The sequence below is a fragment of the Ambystoma mexicanum genome, chromosome 5p (genome assembly GCF_040938575.1).
Source record: "Ambystoma mexicanum isolate Mex_15411 chromosome 5p, UKY_AmexF1_1, whole genome shotgun sequence".
NCBI lineage: Eukaryota > Metazoa > Chordata > Amphibia > Caudata > Ambystomatidae > Ambystoma > Ambystoma mexicanum.
In genome coordinates, this window is record NC_090930.1 from 959,379,594 (window position 1) to 959,402,457 (window position 22,864).

The window sequence follows — 22,864 nt, forward strand, 5'->3', positions numbered from 1 at the left end:
TTGCAAAGACCTCAATCTTTTCTGCATAGTTCAAACGTTGTTGATCACCATATCCCAGGAGGGTCTCTAGCAAACATATCAGATCTCATTTGACTTTCATTAAATGTAAACAGATGTCTACACTTCCTCCCAATATTGAGCACATTTATATTCCAGTATAAAATATTGACCATACGAGATCACAACAAGTCACATTTTGGAGAGCCAGACAGAGAGAGCTTATTTTGTACAGATACTAGTAAGCAATTCATAATCCTTCCACTTAAACTTCCATCACCATCTACACTCATGCCCCTCCTTCCATTCACACCCCCTGAAACCCTTTCATTAGCCCTAAATGTGAGACATCCATCAAAGAATAACATCTAAGGGGTGAGTTCCTTGGGATAGAATGAAACATCAGATCTTCTCCAAAAGTGAATGAAAGAGACAATGTCAATAGTAGGCACCAAATAATGTGATTATTACTGGCCATTAATTTTGTTTTAATCTGTTTATTTTTTTACTGGTCATTCATATAGTACAATATCTTCTATTGGATGGTATTGCAGGGTGAAAAAGCGATGGCAAATAGAAACAGGTAACTCCACAAAAGTATAAACATGCAATACGGGTGCAGACACATGAATACATGCTTGGCTGTTACTTGGAGCATTTTGCAGATATAGAATATAGTATAGAAACAGTGTACAAAGAAATAATGCCCCTGTAAGAACACAAGAGTGATGCCAGCAATTTCCCCTATAAGGACATACCTGTGAGGGCTTTCCCCCAAAATACCGTAAGTTGATACTTTAAGGATACTCCCATGATGGTTTTGTCCCACATACCAGTGTTTGCTGAAGGGAAAGACAAAGCTGTGATGGCTTTTACCCAAAATGGCAGCATTTGGTACTTTAAAGACACACCCATAATGACTTTTCTTCAAGTGCCGGTGGTTGTCCTTTTATGGACACACCTGTGAATGTTTTGCTCAAATATGGCCAGCTTTCACTCCTAGAAGCATACAGCTGTGATGAATATGGCCAAATACTGCCAGAATTTGCCCCTTTAAGGACATACCTGTGATGACTTTGCGAAAACATGGCAGCATTACCCCCTGGGAAGATGCATCTGCAATGGCTTTGCACCAACATGCCAGCATTTGCCCCTGTTATTATACACTTGCAATGGCTTTTACCCAAAATACCAGCATTTACTCCTGTAAGCATACGCCTGCGATGGCTTTGTCCAAACAGGCAGCATTTGCCACTCTAAGATTAAGCAAAGATATAGTAGAAGGATTTCCATGCAAAACAAAAGCCTTTTTTCTTATGTCTGTTTATGCTCAATGTATTACCGTGAAAATCCTATTTTACACATGCTTTCCAGAGCTAAATTGAGCTTACTGGGCATATGAGCTTTATTTAAGTACTATTTGTAAAATTACAGCATGTTCGCAGATTGTGACATCACAATCTCAAAATGTTCTGTAATTTCACAAAGAGTTCCTAAAAATGCCCACATACGTATTAAATACCTATGAAGGCTAAACATGTGCTGCACATTATTATATTGGGCAGAGATATAGCAACAATGTCTCCTTTTCATTGTTATGAACATAATTCTTTTTACTGTATCTGCTTAAGGTAATTGTGTAAAAACAATACATTTCATGGGACTCCCATCCCCTTCCACACCATGCCCCTTTTTTACCTCGACATGCAGGTTCAGGGCACACAGCATCTCCAACATCCACCTCCCCTCCAGATACACTGCCTCCTCACACATGGAATCCCTCTGCCCATTGAATTCATCGGGAGCTGTGATCTTTCCATTGAATCCAATGGCTAAGAGGTTTTTCAGATCTGCAGGAAGAAAAATAGTGTGGGTGACAACACAAGGATCAACAGCTTGGCGGTTGGCACCTACAAAGTAAACCAAGTACCAGAACCTCCTATAAGGTGCCCACTAAGGGATGTCTGGTGAGAATGTACTGTGAGAAATCGGGAGTGTTCACCTCTTCTCCCCAGGGGGGAGCCACCGTCATTGAGGCTAAGGGGTGAGCCCGCTCCGCAAGACCGTCCCTAGGGGACTGGGCAAGTGGGACCTCATTGGGAGTGAATTCCCTCTAGGGGACAAGGACTCATTCCCACAAGGAATTCCCTATATGCAAGCAACACTATCTGCCTATATGGGATTGCCTTCAATCACAAGTAATGTATATTCCTCTGGTTTGGCGAACGAGACGAGAGAGAGAGCCGTACGCAGGGAAAGCCCTCTGATGTAGCGACATGGAAGGCATTATTACCAGGCATTGAAAACCGTTCTGAGCTAAGTGCAAGTGATAATCTTCTAAATCAAAGTGTGAGAAAGTTGAACCCAGTAGAGAAGCTCCAGGACTGGTGGTGCCACACCATTGTTAAGGGTATACCAGGCCAGACAGAAAAATATCCAAGTTTAAAGAGTCTAAAGGTCAAATAATAAGATGAAGGAACATACAAGACTACATCCAAAAGGATAGCAAGAAGGACATTGATACGTCTCGCACACTCTGGGATAGGTGACCTATGAATATACAGCACAAACTACAGAAACTCATGAAAGACACTGAGAACCAGGACCAATAGTTTCTACTAACTTGTTGTCAGTAGATGGCAAAATTAGACTTGTTGCAATTGAAAACCCTGAAATAAAGCTCCAAGACGGCTGACGGGAAGGTGTCCGAAGAGAGATATATATTTTGGCAATATGTAGTTAATAGTTCTAGGGATAGGATTAGTTAGAGCTGGGATTTGGACATGAGGAAATTCATTGGATTTTTGACGACAGACGAGCACCCTTAGTTTGGTTAGGTAGGGAATATTCCCATAGCAATAGCGCGAGTTAGGCCTTTTTCTTATTATTTAAATAAAACAGTTCATAATGTCCAACGTCTCTGACTTTCTTCTGACCAATCACGGTACACATCATTTTATCTTCAAGCGGGTCCATTGCTGAAGGTGAACTTCTGCACAAATGTTCCAATTCCCACCTTCTTTTGGATGTTCATGGACTTTCAGCCAGAAGAAACTGATTTTCTTTACTCCACACTTTTAAATCAAGAGTTACTGGTGAAGACCTCATTTGGTGGTTGTAGGAGAATTTTAACCACCCCTCTGCCATAGGCACTTCACTCCACTGTCAGCACCCACCCCCGCTTTTGCCGCAGTTCGCTTAGCAACATATTTATATTCCAATAGTTAGTGTCATATTTTCTACAATCAGTACAAGAACTACCCTGAACGCTCTAGTCTCAGTATCCTTGACTTATTTATAGGGTAGAAAGAAGGGGTTGGGGGGGTGTTGCCTCTTGACTCCCAAGTGTATGAGATTTGAGTCCTGGGTCAGGAGATGCCAGCAAAAGATACCTTTGGCTAATCCCGATTTACTCTCGAGAGTGTGAGTCTTTGCTGAGCAGCGCAATGGCTATTGCCATTTAGTGGGATCAAGCACATCCATATTGGATACTCTCTGTGCTTGTGGCCTAAAACTGAGTTTAGAACCATCTTTGTAGAAGCCAGCAAGGACTGAGGTCGAGATTGGGCTGGAGGTGCGACCCACCGGTCCTTCCAGTCTTCTGGCTCCATGTACAAGCACAGCACATACCCCCCGCCGAGCATCTGCCACAACGGCAGCAGAGAAGGCCAGGAATAGTGTTGCAGGAGCGATGTGTTTGGAGCAGAGGTTCAAAATATCTAGATTTGTTTTGGTAGCAAAATAATTCTAGGACAGTGCCGATACTGGGGCAAACCAATGCTGCATATTCCGAGAGGGAAAGAAGATCGGAAGTGACGTGAAGCACTGCACTCATTCCGGTGTCTGATCGGAGTCAGTTGCCATCTGGATCTCCATTCTACCGTAACCACCACCATGCTTAGTCCATTTGCATAAAGGCAGCGGCTTCACACTATGCAATCTGTTCTATGGTGAATGAATAATTCCAATTACACCACCCTCGTGGGTGAATGATGATAGAACTACCATATCCCTGTAGTAGAAGAGGTTTGTCATCACCTGAGGGCCTGATTTTATCACTAAGCATGCCCACTTGACGTTGAACAGACTAGTATTGACCCTCAGCTGACATAAGTGGAGGCACCATAAGTTGCACGCATGGAGGCAGGATTTTGAGCCTGGGCTGGCGAATGCTCCTTTAAACATGCGTGTGCTCCTGAGCATTGCAGATAGGGGAAACTCAAGACACAGTTTGCAAGACCAAATACAAGCACACATGGTACCATCACATTGTCCTGTGATCATGTCACAAATTGGGGAAGTGAAAGCTGAACACATACATCTAAGTATATTTCAACAGGCAATGAAGCTCACAATGCTAGACACTATATCATTGCACAAGTAGGCATTGTATTCCGTGCTTAATGTGTGTTGTATGTGCCTCGGTTGAGCCCTGCGACTTATTTCTGAGCACCAATACTTATTGTCTCAGACTCCATTCGATTATGATGCCAACTGTTCAGAGAATCACAGCCACACAACTAGCAAGAGTAGTGTGCATGGGCCATGTTCCCCTGTATCCCGGACCAGGACTTTGCTATTCATATACCCAAGGAGCCATGCCAGTGCTGCTCTGATATTTAGCCATTTTCATGAATTACAATCAGACAGAAGGTGACAGTAGTCAGTGCTCATGCAGGCCATGCCCACACATTGCCCTAGTCAGCAGGCATTACATTTGCAGAACTCTGTTCTGTAATAATTGCCAGCACTGATACAGCAGGGGGACTCCATGGAAGGGAGATTTACAGTTTAAACTGGTACTTGTAATCTGCCAGTAATAACGCCAGACAAGCACCGCTAATTGGTATTAGCGTTTTCCGGTATCCCACCGGAATGACCAGCGGGATACCATCAAACTTGTAATTGTGTCTTATTTCAAGATTTGTAAATCACACATGTGCCATGGGTACTACAGCCATCACTCCCAATGAGCCGCAGGTGGGGGGAGTTGCAGCTGCAGCACCAAATATGTTGGCACATTGGGGAGCACCTGGGATGGTCGCAGTAGTGGGATGCCAGTTGCTGCCTGAACGTGGCTCAGGTGTGGAAGGAAATGGTTGGGCAGCGACTTAAAATGTTTGCAAACGAATAGCGGATAGCATTGCAGCTTTTGATCCTATCGTCCCCGGGCTATGTATGCTTGTATAAAAATGGCTATCAATTGTTTAAAATGGAGTGGTGCTTGCAGTAATTGTGCCTGGCCTGGATGACCTCCCAGGCTCTGAGCTCAGTGATTGATCACGCGCGGCTTTCAAGACAACCATAAGCCAGTCCAGAAGTAAGTAACAGTTCTCGGCAGGAAACACAGTTCTTCTAATTGATGGCTCTGCAGGACGGCTTTGGGCCTAAAGCATGGCCAGGAGGAGGAAGGGAGACTGGACTGTGGGCTCGGGCATTCGTGGGCTCCAAATGTCTGATCTGTGAGCATGGGGGCCAGTGGAGTAACTTTGCTGAAAAAGTTGGGGGGGAGGGCATGACATCTGAAGAAAAGGTGCCCCAGCCAAATGAATGGGGACAAAATGGTGTGCCATGAAAGTTGGGGGGGGGGGACAAACACTCCTGTCCCCCATAAAATGACACCCATGATGGGGGCTGATTTACAGGCGATAGTGGACGCCCGCCCACTGTATTTAAGTGGTTAATAATCACCTGGAAAGACTGCTATAATTACTAACGCTTCTACGACACAACAGACACTTGCTAACACATGGGGCCGGCAAACATTGAGCTCTTGAATCTCTTTTTGTAGGTGTATCTATCTATATATATATGTTTGTGAAAGTGTGTTTGTATGTTTGGGGTTGGCTCCAGCCCCATATGAGTTAATGGGCTGACATTTTGGCCCAAGATCGGCATACCAGTCTGGGGTGTACTGGCGATAATGACATTTGACCAACCCCACTGATTCCCCCTCCACAGGGCAGGGACAGGCCCTGTGTTATCAGTATAGGCGGTCTCAGGGCCCGATTCTCATGTAGGTGTTAAGTACCGAAAAAGACGTTAAAAGGCTTAACAACCTTTTCGGTACTTAAGACCTATTCTGAAGGTGGCACATTCTTCCGAAGTCAGAAGGAATGTTCCACTTTCGGAATACATGTAGCGGTTGCTAGGATGGGTTGGAAACCAACCTAGCAACCGTCACATGCGTAAAAGGCTTTTTGGAAGCCTAGTCTTGTGGCACTCCTCCAGTTTAATATGTGTGCTAAATTAGCGCACATTTACAGTACCCTTTTGGTGGCGTTAAACTGGAGATGTGCCACAAGAAGCCTTGCTTGCTGTAAATGGAAGTGTCCATACACCTGTGTTGTATATGGACACTTTCATGTACACCACAGTAAGCAGCTTCAACGTTGCTGTAACGTTGAAGCTGCTCGCTTTAAATTAAAGTGTTCATATACACCACACGGGTGTATATGAACACTTTCCTATACACCACAGTAAGCAGCTTCAACGTTGCATCCTGCAACGTTGAAGCTGCTCGCTTTAAATTAAAGTGTTCATATACACCACACGGGTGTATATGAACACTTTCCTATACACCACAGTAAGCAGCTTCAACATCCTGCAATGTTGAAGCTGCTCACTTTGGTGTATAGGAACTGTGTTCTCGGCAGCATTTTCGTTAAATAACGATTCCCTCGTTATTTAATGAAAATGCTGCCAAGATTCTGCTATTGTAAATAATTACATATATAGGGCCCTCTCTCTCTTGCCGAGGGGGATTTCTGGTCAGCTTTTGAGTGGCATTTTGCTCATTTTTTGCATATGCAGATTGAGCCATAAATATCTCTTGTTTCACAGTACATCAGGCCATTCCATGCCGACAGGATCTACTTTTGCTGCACAACTCACCAAGGAGGCTACCCCTATACATCTACTACTGTAGGGGAAAGCCCACAGCAGCTCCTCTCCATCTGCAGGCAAGTATGGTCTTATGTGTCTGGGCATTTCTACCCCATGCAGTAGGTTTCTTGGTCCACTGTCCATTCAAACTGCCCTGCTCATTTTCTGTTTATACGCAGACTTCTTTGTGGTCAGATTCCAGCCCACCGACCCCTGGTCAGATTCCAGCCTATCGACCCTTCTTCCATCCTGGTTGGGTACGGTCATACATACGAGGTTAGCCCTGCTTGTCAAATTAAGCATGTCTCTCTCTATTTGAGTGGACCAGCTTTCTGTTGGTCACTCACACCTGTCTGCATTAATGGCTTTTTATGGTGCAACCACTTTGTTCTTTCCAGCACTGCTTTAAGGGTTGGACTCTCTTGCTCTGGTTTTAACAAACTCTGTCACTGGGGTTGTTTTTTTGATTTTTCATTATTTCTCCTGCTCAAATTTGTATTCAATAATTGGTCTGTAACAGGTGACACATGGTGGCTAAATCAATTTTTTGTTTTTAGATAGGGCACTGCTGCATATTTATGCAGTGTTGCTCTCTCTTTGCAGCCTTTCGCTCTATATCTCCTGATGAAGACGTTGTTCAATATACACCCTACGTCGAAATGGGTTGAGGTTACTCCCTAGGGATGTGATCTACACAACATTCTTCCTTTTCGATCCACCCTTGTGATCGATTGTTTTTTAATTGTGTCTATTGTTGTTTGTGTGTCAAAAAATGTTTCAAATACTAAAATAACCAGAAGGGACGTGAGGAATGTGTATCCCAACTCCTGCTGTTAATTACTTTTTGTCATGCTTTTTAGCTATTGTTGTTTGGTTGAATGTCACTGAGTGTGATGTATGGTTTGAATGCTGCACTATGAATGGTTGTGATGATGGACTCATTTTAGCTAGTTTTTATGCATCTCCATGTTGCTGTGTTATGTGATATAATGATGCTATATAAAGTAATATGTCATTGACTGACTTTTTTACAAATATTTTGTATCATGGTGAATAAAATTTGATACACTTTTCTGATGAATACAGTTTTGCTCTCTGGACATTCCTTCAGATTTGCCATTTATAATAATACTCTGGTCCAGAGTACAGAGTCTTCCTGCTTCTTTCTGTTTTTGTAGAGATTCTGCAATCCGCCTGTTTCCCTTAGAAACAGGCGGATTCCAGTGAAAGCACTGTTGTGCTTTGCGAAGACGCCAGGCCCACATGAGAATAGCAGTGGTGCCTGGGCGTCAAGAAATGGCGCAGTGAGTCGTGCTATTTAGCACGCTCACTGCGCCAAGATGAGAATCGGGCCCTCAGGAGATTGACGATTTTGCATTGTTGGCTGCATCCCCACAACAGTTGGCGGGCTTACATTTTGGCTGGAGGACGGCATACAGTCTGGGGTGTACCAGCGATAGTGAAATCTAACCAACTCTGCCCATTCAGCCTGCACAGTGATGATGCAGGGTCCGGCCCTATGCTATCATTTTGGGAGATTGCGATTTTGCGCTTTTTAATTAATAAGAAGTTATGACACAATAAAACATACACAAGGCTATAGCAGACCCCCCACGTGCATACCCGGGCAACGCCCCATTGTACGCGAATTCTTTAATATTTGACTATGTGCACCCTGCAAACAAAACAAAAGAAACTCAAGTGATGTGAAATAAATCTCAACTAAAACCTATAGATGCTATCAGACAATAGCACCCACTTCCAAGATGATGGTATATTGAAATGGTACTCTTGCCATAACCTGCACACATGACAACATATGCCAATGACTGGATATACCTGGAATCATACGTAAGTGGTTTACTATAATATTCACCAGTGATGTCAAAATTAACAACTCAATCCATATGTCAAGGATCGCCACCCGACAGTCTTTTTTTTAGCTTTTGGCATACCATAGTGGGCAGAATATTGCTGTAGCGTGAGGTTTCGAATTAGTGTAATGATACAGAAGTACTTTGACTGAATGTTTACTTACTATGGAGCATTCATACAAGCATGATGTGCATGACCCAAATATGGCGGGGTTCAGACATATTCTGATTGGAAGAGTACTCCTGTCACCCCTTTTCTATGACCACATCTTCTCATCCCCCTCCCACTCAAATGAATGAAACTCCAAATTCATACAAAGCGGGTCATTACAATTTGGTGGTAAATGCTGCGCGACACCATTACCATTACCCCCACTTGGACCAGCCAGATCATAAGTGGTTGTGGTGCAAGTCCCCATTTTTATTGAGTCCATTGGACTCAAAGGGGCATTTTCGGTGCAATTACTGCAGCTGTAAATGCGCCACAGTAATTGCACTGAAGATTGTCAGAAAGTCGGTGCATTCACCTCGAGCTGAGAGCTGGAGGTGAATCGTATGACTTTCCATCAAACCTGTGATTGGTCGATGCAGTAATGTGGCAGTAACGCTATTACTGCCACATTTTTAGTGCACTGCCCTACTTCTAGTGAGCCCAATGTATTCTTCCATTTTCTTCTCTGCTCCTCACCTGCTGTGTCTCCTGACTAACTTCTTTGCTTCTACCTCATGCTCTGTTTCTCCCTCCATTCCTCTGCCTGTCCCTCCCTTTGATGCACTCATTATGTTGTGTAACTGTTTATTGAGAGACCAAGGTGTCACCCAACAAACTATTTAACTAATTATTTTCTTCAGCCCTACTTCAGATGCATTTCATGCCCCTGAGCTAACAATGAGCCAAGAGCCAGGTCGGTGCACAGGAAATATATTGATATGTATTTAAATAAAAGTAATACAAATTAGCACGAAAATGTCAAACACCACTTTATCTGTGGCACAAGATAATCAACGACTCTCAGCATAAATAAATCATAAAAGTGAGTTGGAAAGAACACAATCACAATTCTGCACTGTCTGCAAATTTCACTTCAAGAAATAATTACACTGATCAATAACGAAAACTATTATCATGTAGTGTTGTGCGATTTTGATTTTCTTGCGGGCTTAGAAGGCTAGCAGTAGGATTTCAAGATTGATACAAATACATATGGCAATTATGATTTCACCCACACTTTTGGTTTAAAATAAACACAGGGTGATTTAGCGGTTTATTTTCAGACCCCCCCGCCTCATTCGGTTTGTGTTGGGGAAGTCGGACCGAAAAATTGAAATGATTTGGGAAATTTGGATTTCAAACTCCCATTCACTGAAACACTTGTTTTGGGGAAGCTGGATAAAAAGGTTGGACTGATTTAAGAACAAAGACACCCCTCGTCCTTAAGGAAGTGGGGGTCATCAATTAAATGATAGGCTATAGTTTTCAGCGCACACTGGAATGTGAGCTTTGTTAATTTTAAATGTTCACAAAATTAACCCCACAGTGTTCTGTCAAATGGGGAATTACTCAAACTAATGTTTTTTGTTAAATAGGCTAACGATCTACACAGTTCCCCCCACCCACTATAAACGGAAAGGATTTAAGGCAAGCATACCACCCACCAGTTGGTTTCCCAGGGATTAGTTCTACTTACATAGAAAGCCTCTGTTAAACGTTCAGGAAAGCCGTCTGTGGACCTGATTCATGGAAGTATTTCATAATGGCGCAATCCCATAGGAAAACATTTCATGAATCAGGGCCTGTATCTCACGACACTTTGGAAAGATAGGGCAGGGGTCTGGTCACTTAAATCTCAAAGATGTCCTCCTGCTCTCCACCATAGAAGCCAGTCAGCTTTGAGGCCTTCCTAGAAATAACCAGCTCCACCCAGAAGCACTCTCAGCAACCTCCTTTGGTGTTTCCCTACAGCTGTCAGATGGCAAGTTTCAGCAGCCATCTCTCTGTCTGTCTTTGTGTGTGTGTGTGTGTGTGTGTGTGTGTCTGTGAGTCTGTGTGTGTGTGTGTCTGTGTGTGTGTCCTCCTTCTAGTGCTTCCCCCTTCTATAGCATCAATGACACCACCAATTTTACAATCTTGGGAAAGTACCCTGCAATAATTCCTGCAACTAGGATTGGACAGTTACCCTTCTCTCTCCTCCCAAACCCAGCCTCCAAGACAGGATTGTTTTAGGGGTCTGGAGCAAAATATGGCAATTCCCATTTGTAATCACAATTTGTTCTCCTTTCAAATTTTTGGCAAAAACTAGTTATGTATCACAACTTCATAATTTTACTAGCAACTGCCATAATATACATATTTTCTGATTCAGATAATCATGAGGAATTAGGTAAGTCGACCACCAGATCCATACCATGTGGCACAGCCATTTCGTACCTTTCTGCCATTTCCATAAAAAAGCATAACGTTTATGAATATTTACGTTATTACCCATATTCCTAATTTTATTCTCCACCCGCTCACCAACTCTCACATTTGGAACATGTTCAGATCAGCCAGAAACCCATCTTAGATAGCCATTAAAGTTCCCTGAGTAAGAGGTGGATGTATTTTATATTCCCAAAATCGCCTGGAAATTAGCTAAACAATGGTACATAAATGAAGAAAATCCACTGCATGATTGCTGAGAAAAATGCCTAAATGATAATAGTCCTTTTAAATTAATTGTGAATCTTCATGTGGGACGAATTACCATTCTTGTGCCTTCCGGCCATTTGTTTTTACTGAGTGAGCATTTACCCATAATTTTGTTTTTTATCAGTCTCTTTGTGTTGGAAGATTGCTCTTTGCAGTTGTTGCCCCTATTTTCACACATATTGGTCATGCTCTAGCCAAGGGGAACTTCTCCTTCAGTCAATGCCTTCAGAGCCAGCAGGTCTCGAGAACACTGAATTTTGACACTTTTAGCAGGACACTTTATTGCAGTTGGTAATTAGATGGGAGATGTAACATCCAGACTGGGAGTGGGAGATTTTCTTGTGAAGTTTGCCCATAGCCAGCAAAAAGGTTTGTCTTGGGAAATCATTTTTCCATTAAACAAAGTTGCTTTTCAAATGTCACTGGAGTTTTTTTATGTGAAACATAATATACCTTGCTTTTTGTGAACCCGCCGATGTCTTTTACCTGACATTTTTCTGTTAGCAGTGATACATTTTCACATTTAAACTGCTTTTATTTGCACACCTCTGTGCAAGCCGTTTTTTTGTCACTGTTTAAAAATCATGTTTTCCATATGAAACGGATCATCGATTCCTCCTTTTGTGAATTAAAATGCTGCTTTTCCTTTGGTAATGACAGGTAGGCCCCTTTTCCACATGGCTCTTCAATTGTACTTGAAAGAAAACACAGGGTAAGCCATTTGTGGTTCTGTGTTTAACATCCTGCTGTTCATGTGAAAGGGACTTCTGTTTGGGGCCTTTGAATGCACCCCACAGCTGCATTCCACTGAAGTGGCCCTCTCCTCTACGACCTCGAGACAGAGCTTGCATCCACTTCAGCCAGTTGGAGGGCTCTGCACTGTAAAGAAGCCTAAAGTAGATTTCTTATGTGCCAACGTCTTATAAATAGAACATGAAGTGTGGGGCTGAAAGTAAAACTGCCAGAAGATATCAAATGAGGGCATATCAGAGCGCATGATAGAAGGCGCCTTTTCCATTAAGCTAATTCATTGACCTGACAATGAAATTGTACAAATGAAAGCTGCACATCACATAAATCCAGCATACACTGCTTGCTTTCTGAAAGAAAGTGCACCTTCCTCAAAGTTTTTGATTTGTTTATAGCAAATCTACAAAGAAAAAAAGGATCGGCATTCCTGATGTGGGAGTTCTGGCTTCCAAAAGGATTTTTTTGCAATGATATCAGAAGCCAAACTGCTCGTTACCACTCAAAGTACACACACGTGGTATGCTTAATTGGTGCCATGTGAAGCCTTGCGGCTGTTCTGGTTTTGGACACTGCATGCTGGGACTTGTTGTTTCATTTGCCTCATTAAAAATATCGACCATCCAGCCCCAGCATGGAATGTTGAGAAACCAGCAGTGCCTGAAGGCAACACAAATGACATCGGGCCGCTTGGCAGCTACATACGCTATCATACCCAAGCGTACTCAACCTAGCAATTTCTGCCTATGTTTAAGAACTCCAAAGTATTTGCGAATAACACCGAAGTGCTGTAGTTATGCAGACATGCCCCTTTGTCTTTCTTCTTTTCCTCCGTTTCTCTTTCCTTATTCTAGTTTTCCAGCATGCAAACTCTCCCGCTTTTCCTTCACTGGCCAGAATTTCAATATAACAATCATAGGTTAATACATTCTCTCCCCCCCACCTTAGATCACAAGCAGGTCAAGTCCACTACACCGCCATTCAAGGTAGCTTCCTTCTCGTGCATGGACACATCATGGTTATTCAAGCATGCATGCATTATTCCAACTTTTGCTCAATGACAAACCATGGAAATAGAGAGGGCACTTTGGCATGTGACGCCTTTAGCTAGCCAATGCCTATTCATCAGGTCAAACTATTGACTTTGTCAAGACTCTAAGCCAGCAACTTTCAACATGGTGGCAATTGCTGACCCATATTTATAATCGGGATATCAACATTAAACGTCCAAGAACCCAGAGTGCTTTCAACCAAACATCTGAGATGGGCTGAAGGTCACCCTAACGCATTGTGCCAGTTGGCAGCCAGGCCCTGTAAAGTTATTAAATAAAGCAATGGATGCAAATAATGCTTAACACACCCTGCAGCTGCGTGATGGTGACACGTGCACGGTACTGAATCAGATGTGACAGACAATTACCGCACACCGCACTTGACAGATCTAAATGTGTATAGAACGTTTTTCTAAAAAATAACATTCCCCGTGAGGTTCCGCCATAAGGTCACTCCCAGAGGAGAGCCGCCATTTTCTGCAGAGCACACGCAAGCCAACTCCGAAGCGCGGAATTAGAATGCGCGAGGGCCTGTCCTCTACAGAAGAAACCGCTCCTATCAGGACAGTCAGACACCGGCGAGATGTCGATGGAATTCTTCAAAGCAGACAAGCCCTGACTTTGAAATTGAAAGGGATGTTGTTTAATGCAAATCCCACATGGGCCGGAACCACAAGATCGCTCTTTTATTCATGCGGCGCGAAGAAAGCCTTCATCTTTCCCCTTCATTTATTTTGTGTTATTTTGCAGCAACCAAAGAAATGAAACATAATAACAAGCAACGAAAGGATTTTTTTTTCTCTCCAAATATTGAATTTCTTCAGCTCTGCCTTCAGGAGAAACACATTGGGAATGGGTTATCGATGTAAACATTGATTAGAGTTTATCGGACAATATGATTGCCATACAAAAAAGTCTGCGAAAAACAAATCGAATCAAAATACGGTCAACTACATAATGAAATTCTCCTTTTGGTACTTCAAAATGTCACAGCGCAAAACATAGTAAACTGCATAAGGTAAATAGTACCATAGCAATGCTCATTGGTCTGTCCCTCAATAATCCAAGTAAAGGCTTCTCACCAATGTAAGCTCTTAGGCATTGGAAAAAAAAAACAACGAGCATCCCTCTTGACTGTATAGATGGGGCAGAACAAAAGAACTTCCTTCCCAAAAAGCAAACAAACTTGATGATGCAGAGAGAACCAAACCTTTAGTATGGCCGTAACCAGAACCCGTGTAGCCTCTGTGGTGAAGGAGTCCCCTTCTATTAAAAACAGCTCTGCAACTGAGTCTTAGAATATGGAAACAATCAAAACGATGAACTATTAGGACAGTGGGAGCAAGGAAGCCACCAAGAAAACCACCCACTCACCTTACAGATATCCATTTCCCAGAGGAGACATCAGAGTGCCCCTCTAGGGAGCTTCAGGAAGGAATGCAACCATCCATCAACTTACCATGGCATGGGTCTTCAATCTGTGGCTATGCAGATGTTTTGAACGGATGTACGTTAAAAGAACGTATCCCAAAAGATCGAATTAGAAAATTACCCAGCCCACTTGCCCGCATTTTGTAATTCGATCTTTTGGGATTTTAATAACCGTTTGTCCCCCGCTGTATGCAGAAGATACCCCCGCAGCCATAATACCGAACTGGGGGCGGGTGACACCCCTGCAAACCCTGCTCCCCTTTTCGGTATTATGGGTTTCAATTTAATCTACTATGCCGAATGAACACTGAGCATTTTAGATTCGATCCTTTTGTCCATTTCCGTTTTGAACTACCAATCCCATGGTCCCACAGCATTAGCTATGCTGGCTAGGGCTGATGGGAGTTCTTGTCCAGCACTGGGGAGCCAACAGTTGCAGAACCCTGGGGAACAGCAGAGATCAACAGGAATTGACACAGTGTTGACAGCATTTTCCCACTAGGTCCTGAGATTCTTGAACCTTTTGGTTTCAACGGCATCCCTACAAAATATCCCCACCAAAATATCGCTGTACATATGGCCGTTTGTCTCGCCATAGGCGATAATTTTGGCGGGGATAGTTTGTGGGAGCGGGGGTTGCGAGGGTGTCCCCCGCACATTTTAGAATAATGCAGAGGTTGCAGGGGTGTCCCCCGAAGGGTCCATGGGTCAATATTGCTGCAAAAATATGGAGATATTTTTTTATCGCAATATTTTTGCAGGAATTATAACACATGGAGCTGTTTCAACTCAGCTCTGGATGGATGAGATTAGCTTTTAGGGTATCAATGTGCCTTCAACACAAAAGCCACCAACCCAATGTGGTAGGTGATTATGATGATTGGTTATTTATAACACATTTAATACCTGAAGGTATCTAAGCGCGGACCCGGGGAGCAAACCTGTGTTGCTCCGCATCGTCTTGCTTCCAAGGCGAGCGGGTTGCCCCTGAGCTATCCTCCCGGTGAGGCAAATTAACCGGCTGCTGTCTCAATAAAACTGCAGTGGAACACAGCAGCCAATTAAGGAGTTCCCTCGCTCCTCTGTAATGGAGTCTCTCCCTTCCAAGGGGTTATGGTAAACACTGGGTGGAAGAGTGTTCATAACTCTGTAGGGTGAGTCTTATTAGTTTCAAGTCCTCATTATATGGCTCCTCTACTATGACTCCACAAACCCTGAGAAACTATGTTTGCACTGTTACCCTCCAGTGTAGGCCAGATCGATTTCTGTGATGACATCAAGGCAGAGAGGTTAGATCCCAACAAAAACAAAAGGATAGTCGATCGCTCTTTGAATTTGGCACCTTTCATAGACCTATTCCGCACACGTATTTATTTCAAAGGCAAACTGGAAACATAGCGCAAACTGCACTCAATGGTATTGCACAGAGGCATGCAACACAGGGCGTGTGCAGGGCAATAGGGGACGCTGGCTACATACCCTTTTTGCAGATGGGGCAGCACTGATCTGGCTCATACACTGGGTCCACGCATTCCGTCTGTGGACACGCGGACACTGTACACAGCACGTCTCCATTGGATTCACAGCTACACCTCTCACAGGGGGAAACCTGAAAGACAAATCAGATTGGCATCATTAACCTATCCCAGAGTGCCCCATTTCCCTCCATGTATCAAGTTAGACAACCGAAGACTCAACACTCCTACAATAAGGACCATCTTCCTATCTTGCGTCAGCCTCAGTCTGACTTTACCCCTAAGAGTTTCTTCGCTGTATGAATGTATATCATAATACTACATACGGTGCAAAATGGCAGCAGTGTACGGTATGACATGGCATGAAATGACATGATATCTGCTGTAGAGGGCAGCATGCTTAGAGTACAGTATGCCACACAAGCAAGCACTACATCAAACATCCTAAAAGAACGTGACCGTCCCCAGAGGAACGGCATCAGCTCATCAGTGCATGAGCCATTATTGGACCAGAAATGTGCTTTCTTAAATCGTATACACCTGCATAAGAAAATCACTAATTACCCATCTACAAAACATTAAAACAGAAGTCTCAATGGTAGCTGCCAAAGGAACAAGAAAACAACCACCTAAAGACACTTTATTGGCTACTGAAAATAGATCAGCCACTGACCTGCCATGGTGTCGCTGATCATCCAACATGACTTAACCCTTTGAGTACCCTTAGAATGTATATTCATATATGCCCTAAATGTGTGGTCTTGTTTTGCCAACGTGTATACATGCATTCTAATTTGGGGATGCGGCATCAAGCCTTGTCACCCAACATCAAAGTCCAAGGGGCCTCTGGGCAAAACTTGTTTTTTGTCCTGGCACTCAGGCCAGTATGAGAGCAGGCACTCAAAAGTTTAAACAACCTCTTGCTTATAAAACATATGGGTGGTACTGTAAAGTGGCCCCACTTCGTTCATCTCCACCTTTTTGGTCGCATGCACTTTTTGTCGAATTGTAGTCGACCAACATTTGTTTGTATAATGGGTGATCCCCCCACCCATGTCTCTTCTTATCTCTCACACTCACCCCCAACTCCGCACCCTCCTCTCCCCTACCCCTACATACACAAATAAATACATATGTGTATGTCTATGTAATTGTCTGAATTCGACCAAAAAAAGCAATAACAAAGTGCCAACGATCAATAAGGTGGCGAATAACAAATGTGTTATTCTGCAAAGCATTGTAATTCTCATCCGAAGCAAACAGAGCCCACTTTTGTCAAGTCTCTTTAACGGAAAGAAAATCTGTACCTGTAGGAAGAAAATTAAATCATTCGTCACGTTTTTAGCCATGCTAATTCTACTTTATAACACATAATCTCTTTTGTCCAGTATGTCAGTGAGTCCTAGTGCTAGGATACCGACGGGCTGGAGTGCTTTACAAAATCATTGAACACACACAAACATACTCCACGCAACTGTTCTCCCCACTTCCATTGCATTATATTGTGAACTGGAAAACTGGAAAGGCAAGTCACGGAAGGCACATTCTGGGCCATCCTCTATCCTTTTCAATTACAGTGATAGGCATCGCATTCCAATAAGAATCCCATGGCAGAACAGCACCGTCAGCACCATCTACAGTGATCATCTCCCAATTTCCTGCTCTTTTCATGGAGGGTGTAAGATATGGCTGTCTGGGACTAGGAAGTCTGTCCATGGCAGCATCAAGTCGCTGACTTTTATTCCTCCTCATATAACACAGGCCCCCGCCCCCTTTCAAGGCCTCAGTTCACAGATTATGGCTTTCACCCCCGCTGTGGGGGACGGCCATGGTCGGTAACCGGTCGCCAGCCTGAGCCAAGGACGGCCTGAGCTAGTGAGGGCCTCGATGAGGGGTACAGGGGTTCAAGCCATTTGCACCCCGGGGCTTATTCAGGTGCAAATGTTATTTTTTCTTCCACTGGAGATTGGCGGTGCAAGCAACGCCAATATCCAGAAGAAGGAAAGAAAAAAAACAATGGCCGCCGCCATAGGGAAAAGGGACTAAGCCCCTTTTCCATTTCTATGGTGGCAGCCAGAGCAGGAGGGAGGTGCGCCAGAATGGAGCATAAAGCTGTTGGTCCTGCAGGTAAGTGAGGATGGGGGAAGTGTAGAAGAGGTTCGGTTTGTTTTGGGAGGGTGGGGAGGTGGGCAGGCAACAGGGAGAGGCTCCCTTTTGCCTCCCCACATTCAAAAAGAAAACGGCGTCACCAGGGGAAGGGCCTTGGGTGGAGAATGTAGATCCTCGCCCGCTGTTCTAGTGACCCAATTGGCTCAGCGCCCTTCCCCGGGTGGAATGTTCATTATGCTACAGCCACGTTAGACTATTCCATTCAGATTTGATAGGGGAATCTTGCCAGTGATAAATAATCACAGGGATTCTAAATTCCTTTCAGAAATGATTTTAGCAGTTTTCGATAGAGTGGACCAGTTTTAATATATTTTACATATAGAGTGTGGGCTCCTAAACGACGTGGACGCAATGTACAAGGGAAGCTGGAACAGAGAAAAAAAAATCTATTTAAATCGTAGAAAGCGTGCAGCAAAAAATATCACCAAGTAGTTTCATAAAGCATGGACCAGGCACCAGGACAGCATACCTTATGTATATGCTCAACAGTCCGGGCAGATGGCTCGGGGGCAGAGCGCTTCTCCTGGAAGCAAGACAATGCTGAGCAGCAAGGGTTAGAAAACCAGCCCCGAGTAGAGATCCCCAGAGCTCAAGCTAGCATAGCATGAAATGCAGCATCAACACCTCAACTGTCATTAGAATTGAATTGCAGGGGAGGCTGTATTGGACATGAGATTTAGCTCATTACGGGTGATGGGTGAACTCAGGCGTCGAATCTGCTCTCTATTCAAGAGGGGTGTCGAAGAATACTGTAAGAAGGGTGATGATAATTAAGTGCTCACAGGTGGGCCAGACACACTACAACAACCGGGGTAAGGAATGGTGCCCAGAGAGCCTTCAGAAGGCTAGTGGTTGTGGCTGTTCGACAAGGACTCTAAGGGGGAGACTCAGAGGACACAGACACATCTGTGGGCACGCCAGATGTCCTGAAAACATTTGGCAGTAACCTTATGTTGGTAAATCTAGAACAGTGATATGCAGCACACTGGTATGGGGCGACTTCCTTAGTTTTCGTTCTCATCTAACGGTGGGAATTTCCCAAAGGGCGACACAGAAAAAAGGTACTAGTTAAGCCATCAGCAAAACGGGGTAGAATGCAGGGTTTGGTGGTGAAGCGAGTCCAAACATATGTTAGCAGTTACATAAATAACATTTATAATGAGGGCTATGAAACAGGAAGAAGGGTGTGATGAATTGCTATTTGGCAAGAGTGTGAAAGCCCTGGCTTTGTTGATTTTTATTTAAGAATTATAATCGTGAGCACGGGGGCATTACCGGTCAGGTAATGCCCTGGGGTATAGGTTACAAGCCTGAGCAAAGCAAGGGCTTTAGCCTCAGCCCGGGGCATTCCCTAACTGGGAATGCCCCCACACAAGGGGGTATATTGCTATCAGCAGGGGAAGCCAGCAGCTAGCCGTCAACCAGCATCTACTTGGACCAGTACAGGAGGAGCGGCCTAGAAGCCCATCCACTGTCAAACTTACCTACACCAGTATAATAATGCTGCTATTAATTCCACCGTCTCCCACCTCATAGGACTTTCAAATCTAGCTGAGCCCTATTTCAAATTGCATTGTCTGGTATTCAAATTGCACTGTTAGCTGTATTCAAATTGCATTATTAGCTGTAGGCCACTCTCTCCCTATACAGGACACTCAAATCTAGCTGTGCCCTATTTCAAACTGCATTGTCTGGTATTCAAATTTGCATTGTTAGCGGTACTACTCTCTCTCCCACTATACAGGACCCTCAAATCTAGCTGTGCCCTATTTCAAATTGCATTGTTAGCTGTAGGCCTCTCACCCACTATACAGGACCCTGAAATCTAGCTGTGCCCCATTTCAAATTGCATTGTCTGGTATTCAAATTACATTGTTAGCTGTCGGCCACTCATTCCGTATACAGGACTCTCAAATCTAGCTATACCCTATTTCAAATTGCATTGTCTAGTATTCAAATTACATTGTTGGCTGTAGGCCACTCTCTCCCTATGCAGGATCCTCAAATCTAGATGTGCCCTATTTCAAATAGCATTGTCTAGTATTCGAATTACATTGTTGGCTGTGGGCCACTCTCTCCCTATGCAGGATCCTCAAATCTAGATGTGCCTTATTTCAAATTGCGTTGTCTGGTATTCAAATTGCATTGTTAGCTGTCGGCCACTCATTCCGTATACAGGACTCTCAAATCTAGCTATACCCTATTTCAAATTGCATTGTTGGCTATGGGCCTCTCTCCCACTATGCAGAACTCTCGAATCTAGACATGTCCATATTGTCAAACTACCCTTAGAGATTAGCACTCATTGACCTAATTCGCATCTAGAAACCTCCATTACAGAATAACACTGTATTTGCTAGCTTGAGCCCTCTAGAATGGTACTGTGACTGTTAGTTGGAGCCCCCCAGGACTGTGCTGCGATTGTTGCCTTCTCCCCCAGGATAATACTGTAATTGATCGTTAGACTCAGCACTAACCTCGGAGATTGGCACACACTGACCAATTCACATCTAGAAGGCATCACTGTGGAGTGATACTTTGATTATTGGCTGATTATTGTGGAGTGATACTGCTATTGTTGGCTCGCATCTCATGAGATGGCACAGTGATTGTCAGTTACACCCATTAGGACAATTCTGTAGTTACTAGCTATACCCTTCTTCACACCACATAGTTTGAGTTTGTTAACTGCAGTAAACCTCTTCCAGGGAAACCCACATTAGGGACAGCCACTGGAATACCCCAACGATATAACCCTAGCAAACCTCCACAACCTTACTCGAGATAGCCAGCAATATCAGCTGACAAGACCACCAGCAGACTGCGCCCAAACTTGTACCGGACAATCCCCTACACCCAATACAACACCATAAGACAGTCAGACCAAAGCAAAAACCAACTTGGCATCAACTAACAAATAAAGACAAACAAAAAACACTCAAGCTCAAAATGCTGCGCAAACAAACTGGACCAAAGGAAAGACAAAGAGCAGAAAGAACAAACACAACTGAACACCACCGAAGACGCACAACTGTAGAACACACTCCCACAGACCGGAACGACAACCGAACCAACACAGAGAGAAGAGAGAAATCCCTCTACCTAACCTAACTCGATACCTCGCAAATAACCAGTCACCAGAACAAGCCAACCCAACGTACGAATCAACAACAGCAGACAACCAAACACAACCACGCAGAATAAGAACAGACAACACTAGAAATAACAAGAACACAATTGACGCACTTACACCTTCCATCACCAAAACAAGAGGAACTTCCACCCAACAGCCACAAAATTTTGAAGAGGAACCTGACACAACAACCCAAGACTGAACCTAGAAGAATTTCTCGACGGCACAGACACAACTGTACCAACACCTCAACAAGAGACTGACCTGGAAGGAAATCGCAACACCACTCAGGAAACAAGGCCGACGATAAAACAGAAACCAAACTACACCTTTAAAATCCATTGCAACCTAATAAACGCAGGATCCATGTTAAAACACTCAACATAGATCTTTGACCTTATTTGCGACAACATCCTATTAATCAAAGAAACATGGCTGGACGACAACTACAAAATCACACACCAAAGCTGCCTCCCGACCAACTTCAAATGCCTTCAGGTAAACAGGAAAAAATAAAACAGGAGGAGGCCTGGCAATAGAATTCAAAGGACACCTGAAACTAAAAACAGAGAAACCTCTCAACATCATCAACTGTGAAACCATAGTCATACACCTATCAGCGAATCCAAAAACTAACATCACATTCATTCTGGTGTACAGACCAACGACCAACGACATACGATGCAACCTTCGTCAAAAACTTAATAGAAGCCATCACTAACATAGCCATCAAGCACAAACATATACTAATTCTGGGGGACTTCAAAATCTGGTCTGAAGAAAAACACGCCAACTCCACAAACTTACTAATGGGGCAGCTAACAACCATGAAACTACAACAGTTGGTCAAAGGGGTAACACACTCGGCAGGACACACCCTTGACACAATCTTCACCAAGGAAAAACCTATCACCATGTCCCCACTGATACAAATACAGTGGAGCGACCATCTCATCATCCTATTGTTGATCACACTGCCAACTCAAGTCCGCATCCAGCCCCCCAAGCTCACAACCATCACAAAAACAAACTGGAAAACTGCCAAAGCATGCAACCTAATAGAACAACTGGAGATGACCAAACCCTCAACTACGGAACTAGAGCTGGCTGACTTCACAAATGGATTGCTGATAAAATTTGAAACATTGCCCCGGGAAAACCATTTGCCCCCTCAAAAAAAAGGGCAATGGCAAAATTGTTCACCCCGCTACTAAGCACCTGGTTCACCCCGCTACTCAGCACCATGAAAAAAGACAACAAGAAGATGGAATTGGAATGGAGGAAAGAATACAACCAAGACAAGAAAATACTGTTCGAGAAACAAATCCGCGCATACAAGAAGGAAATACAAAAGGCGAAGAGAAGGCATTATGATGACAGAATCACCAATGTCACCAACACACAAAAAGAAA

General features: G+C 43.8%; 1 protein-coding gene across 2 annotated transcripts in view; it reads right to left on the bottom strand.

The window, feature by feature from the left end:
- The window catches only part of VWC2 (von Willebrand factor C domain containing 2), a 957,617-nt gene that overhangs the window by 349,825 nt on the left and 584,928 nt on the right, over nucleotides 1–22,864 (bottom strand). For both annotated transcript variants that reach the window (XM_069613426.1, XM_069613427.1), the window contains exon 3: nucleotides 16,155–16,284. In XM_069613426.1, coding sequence (XP_069469527.1) covers nucleotides 16,155–16,284 — 130 coding nt within the window. The remainder of the gene's footprint in view (nucleotides 1–16,154; nucleotides 16,285–22,864) is intronic.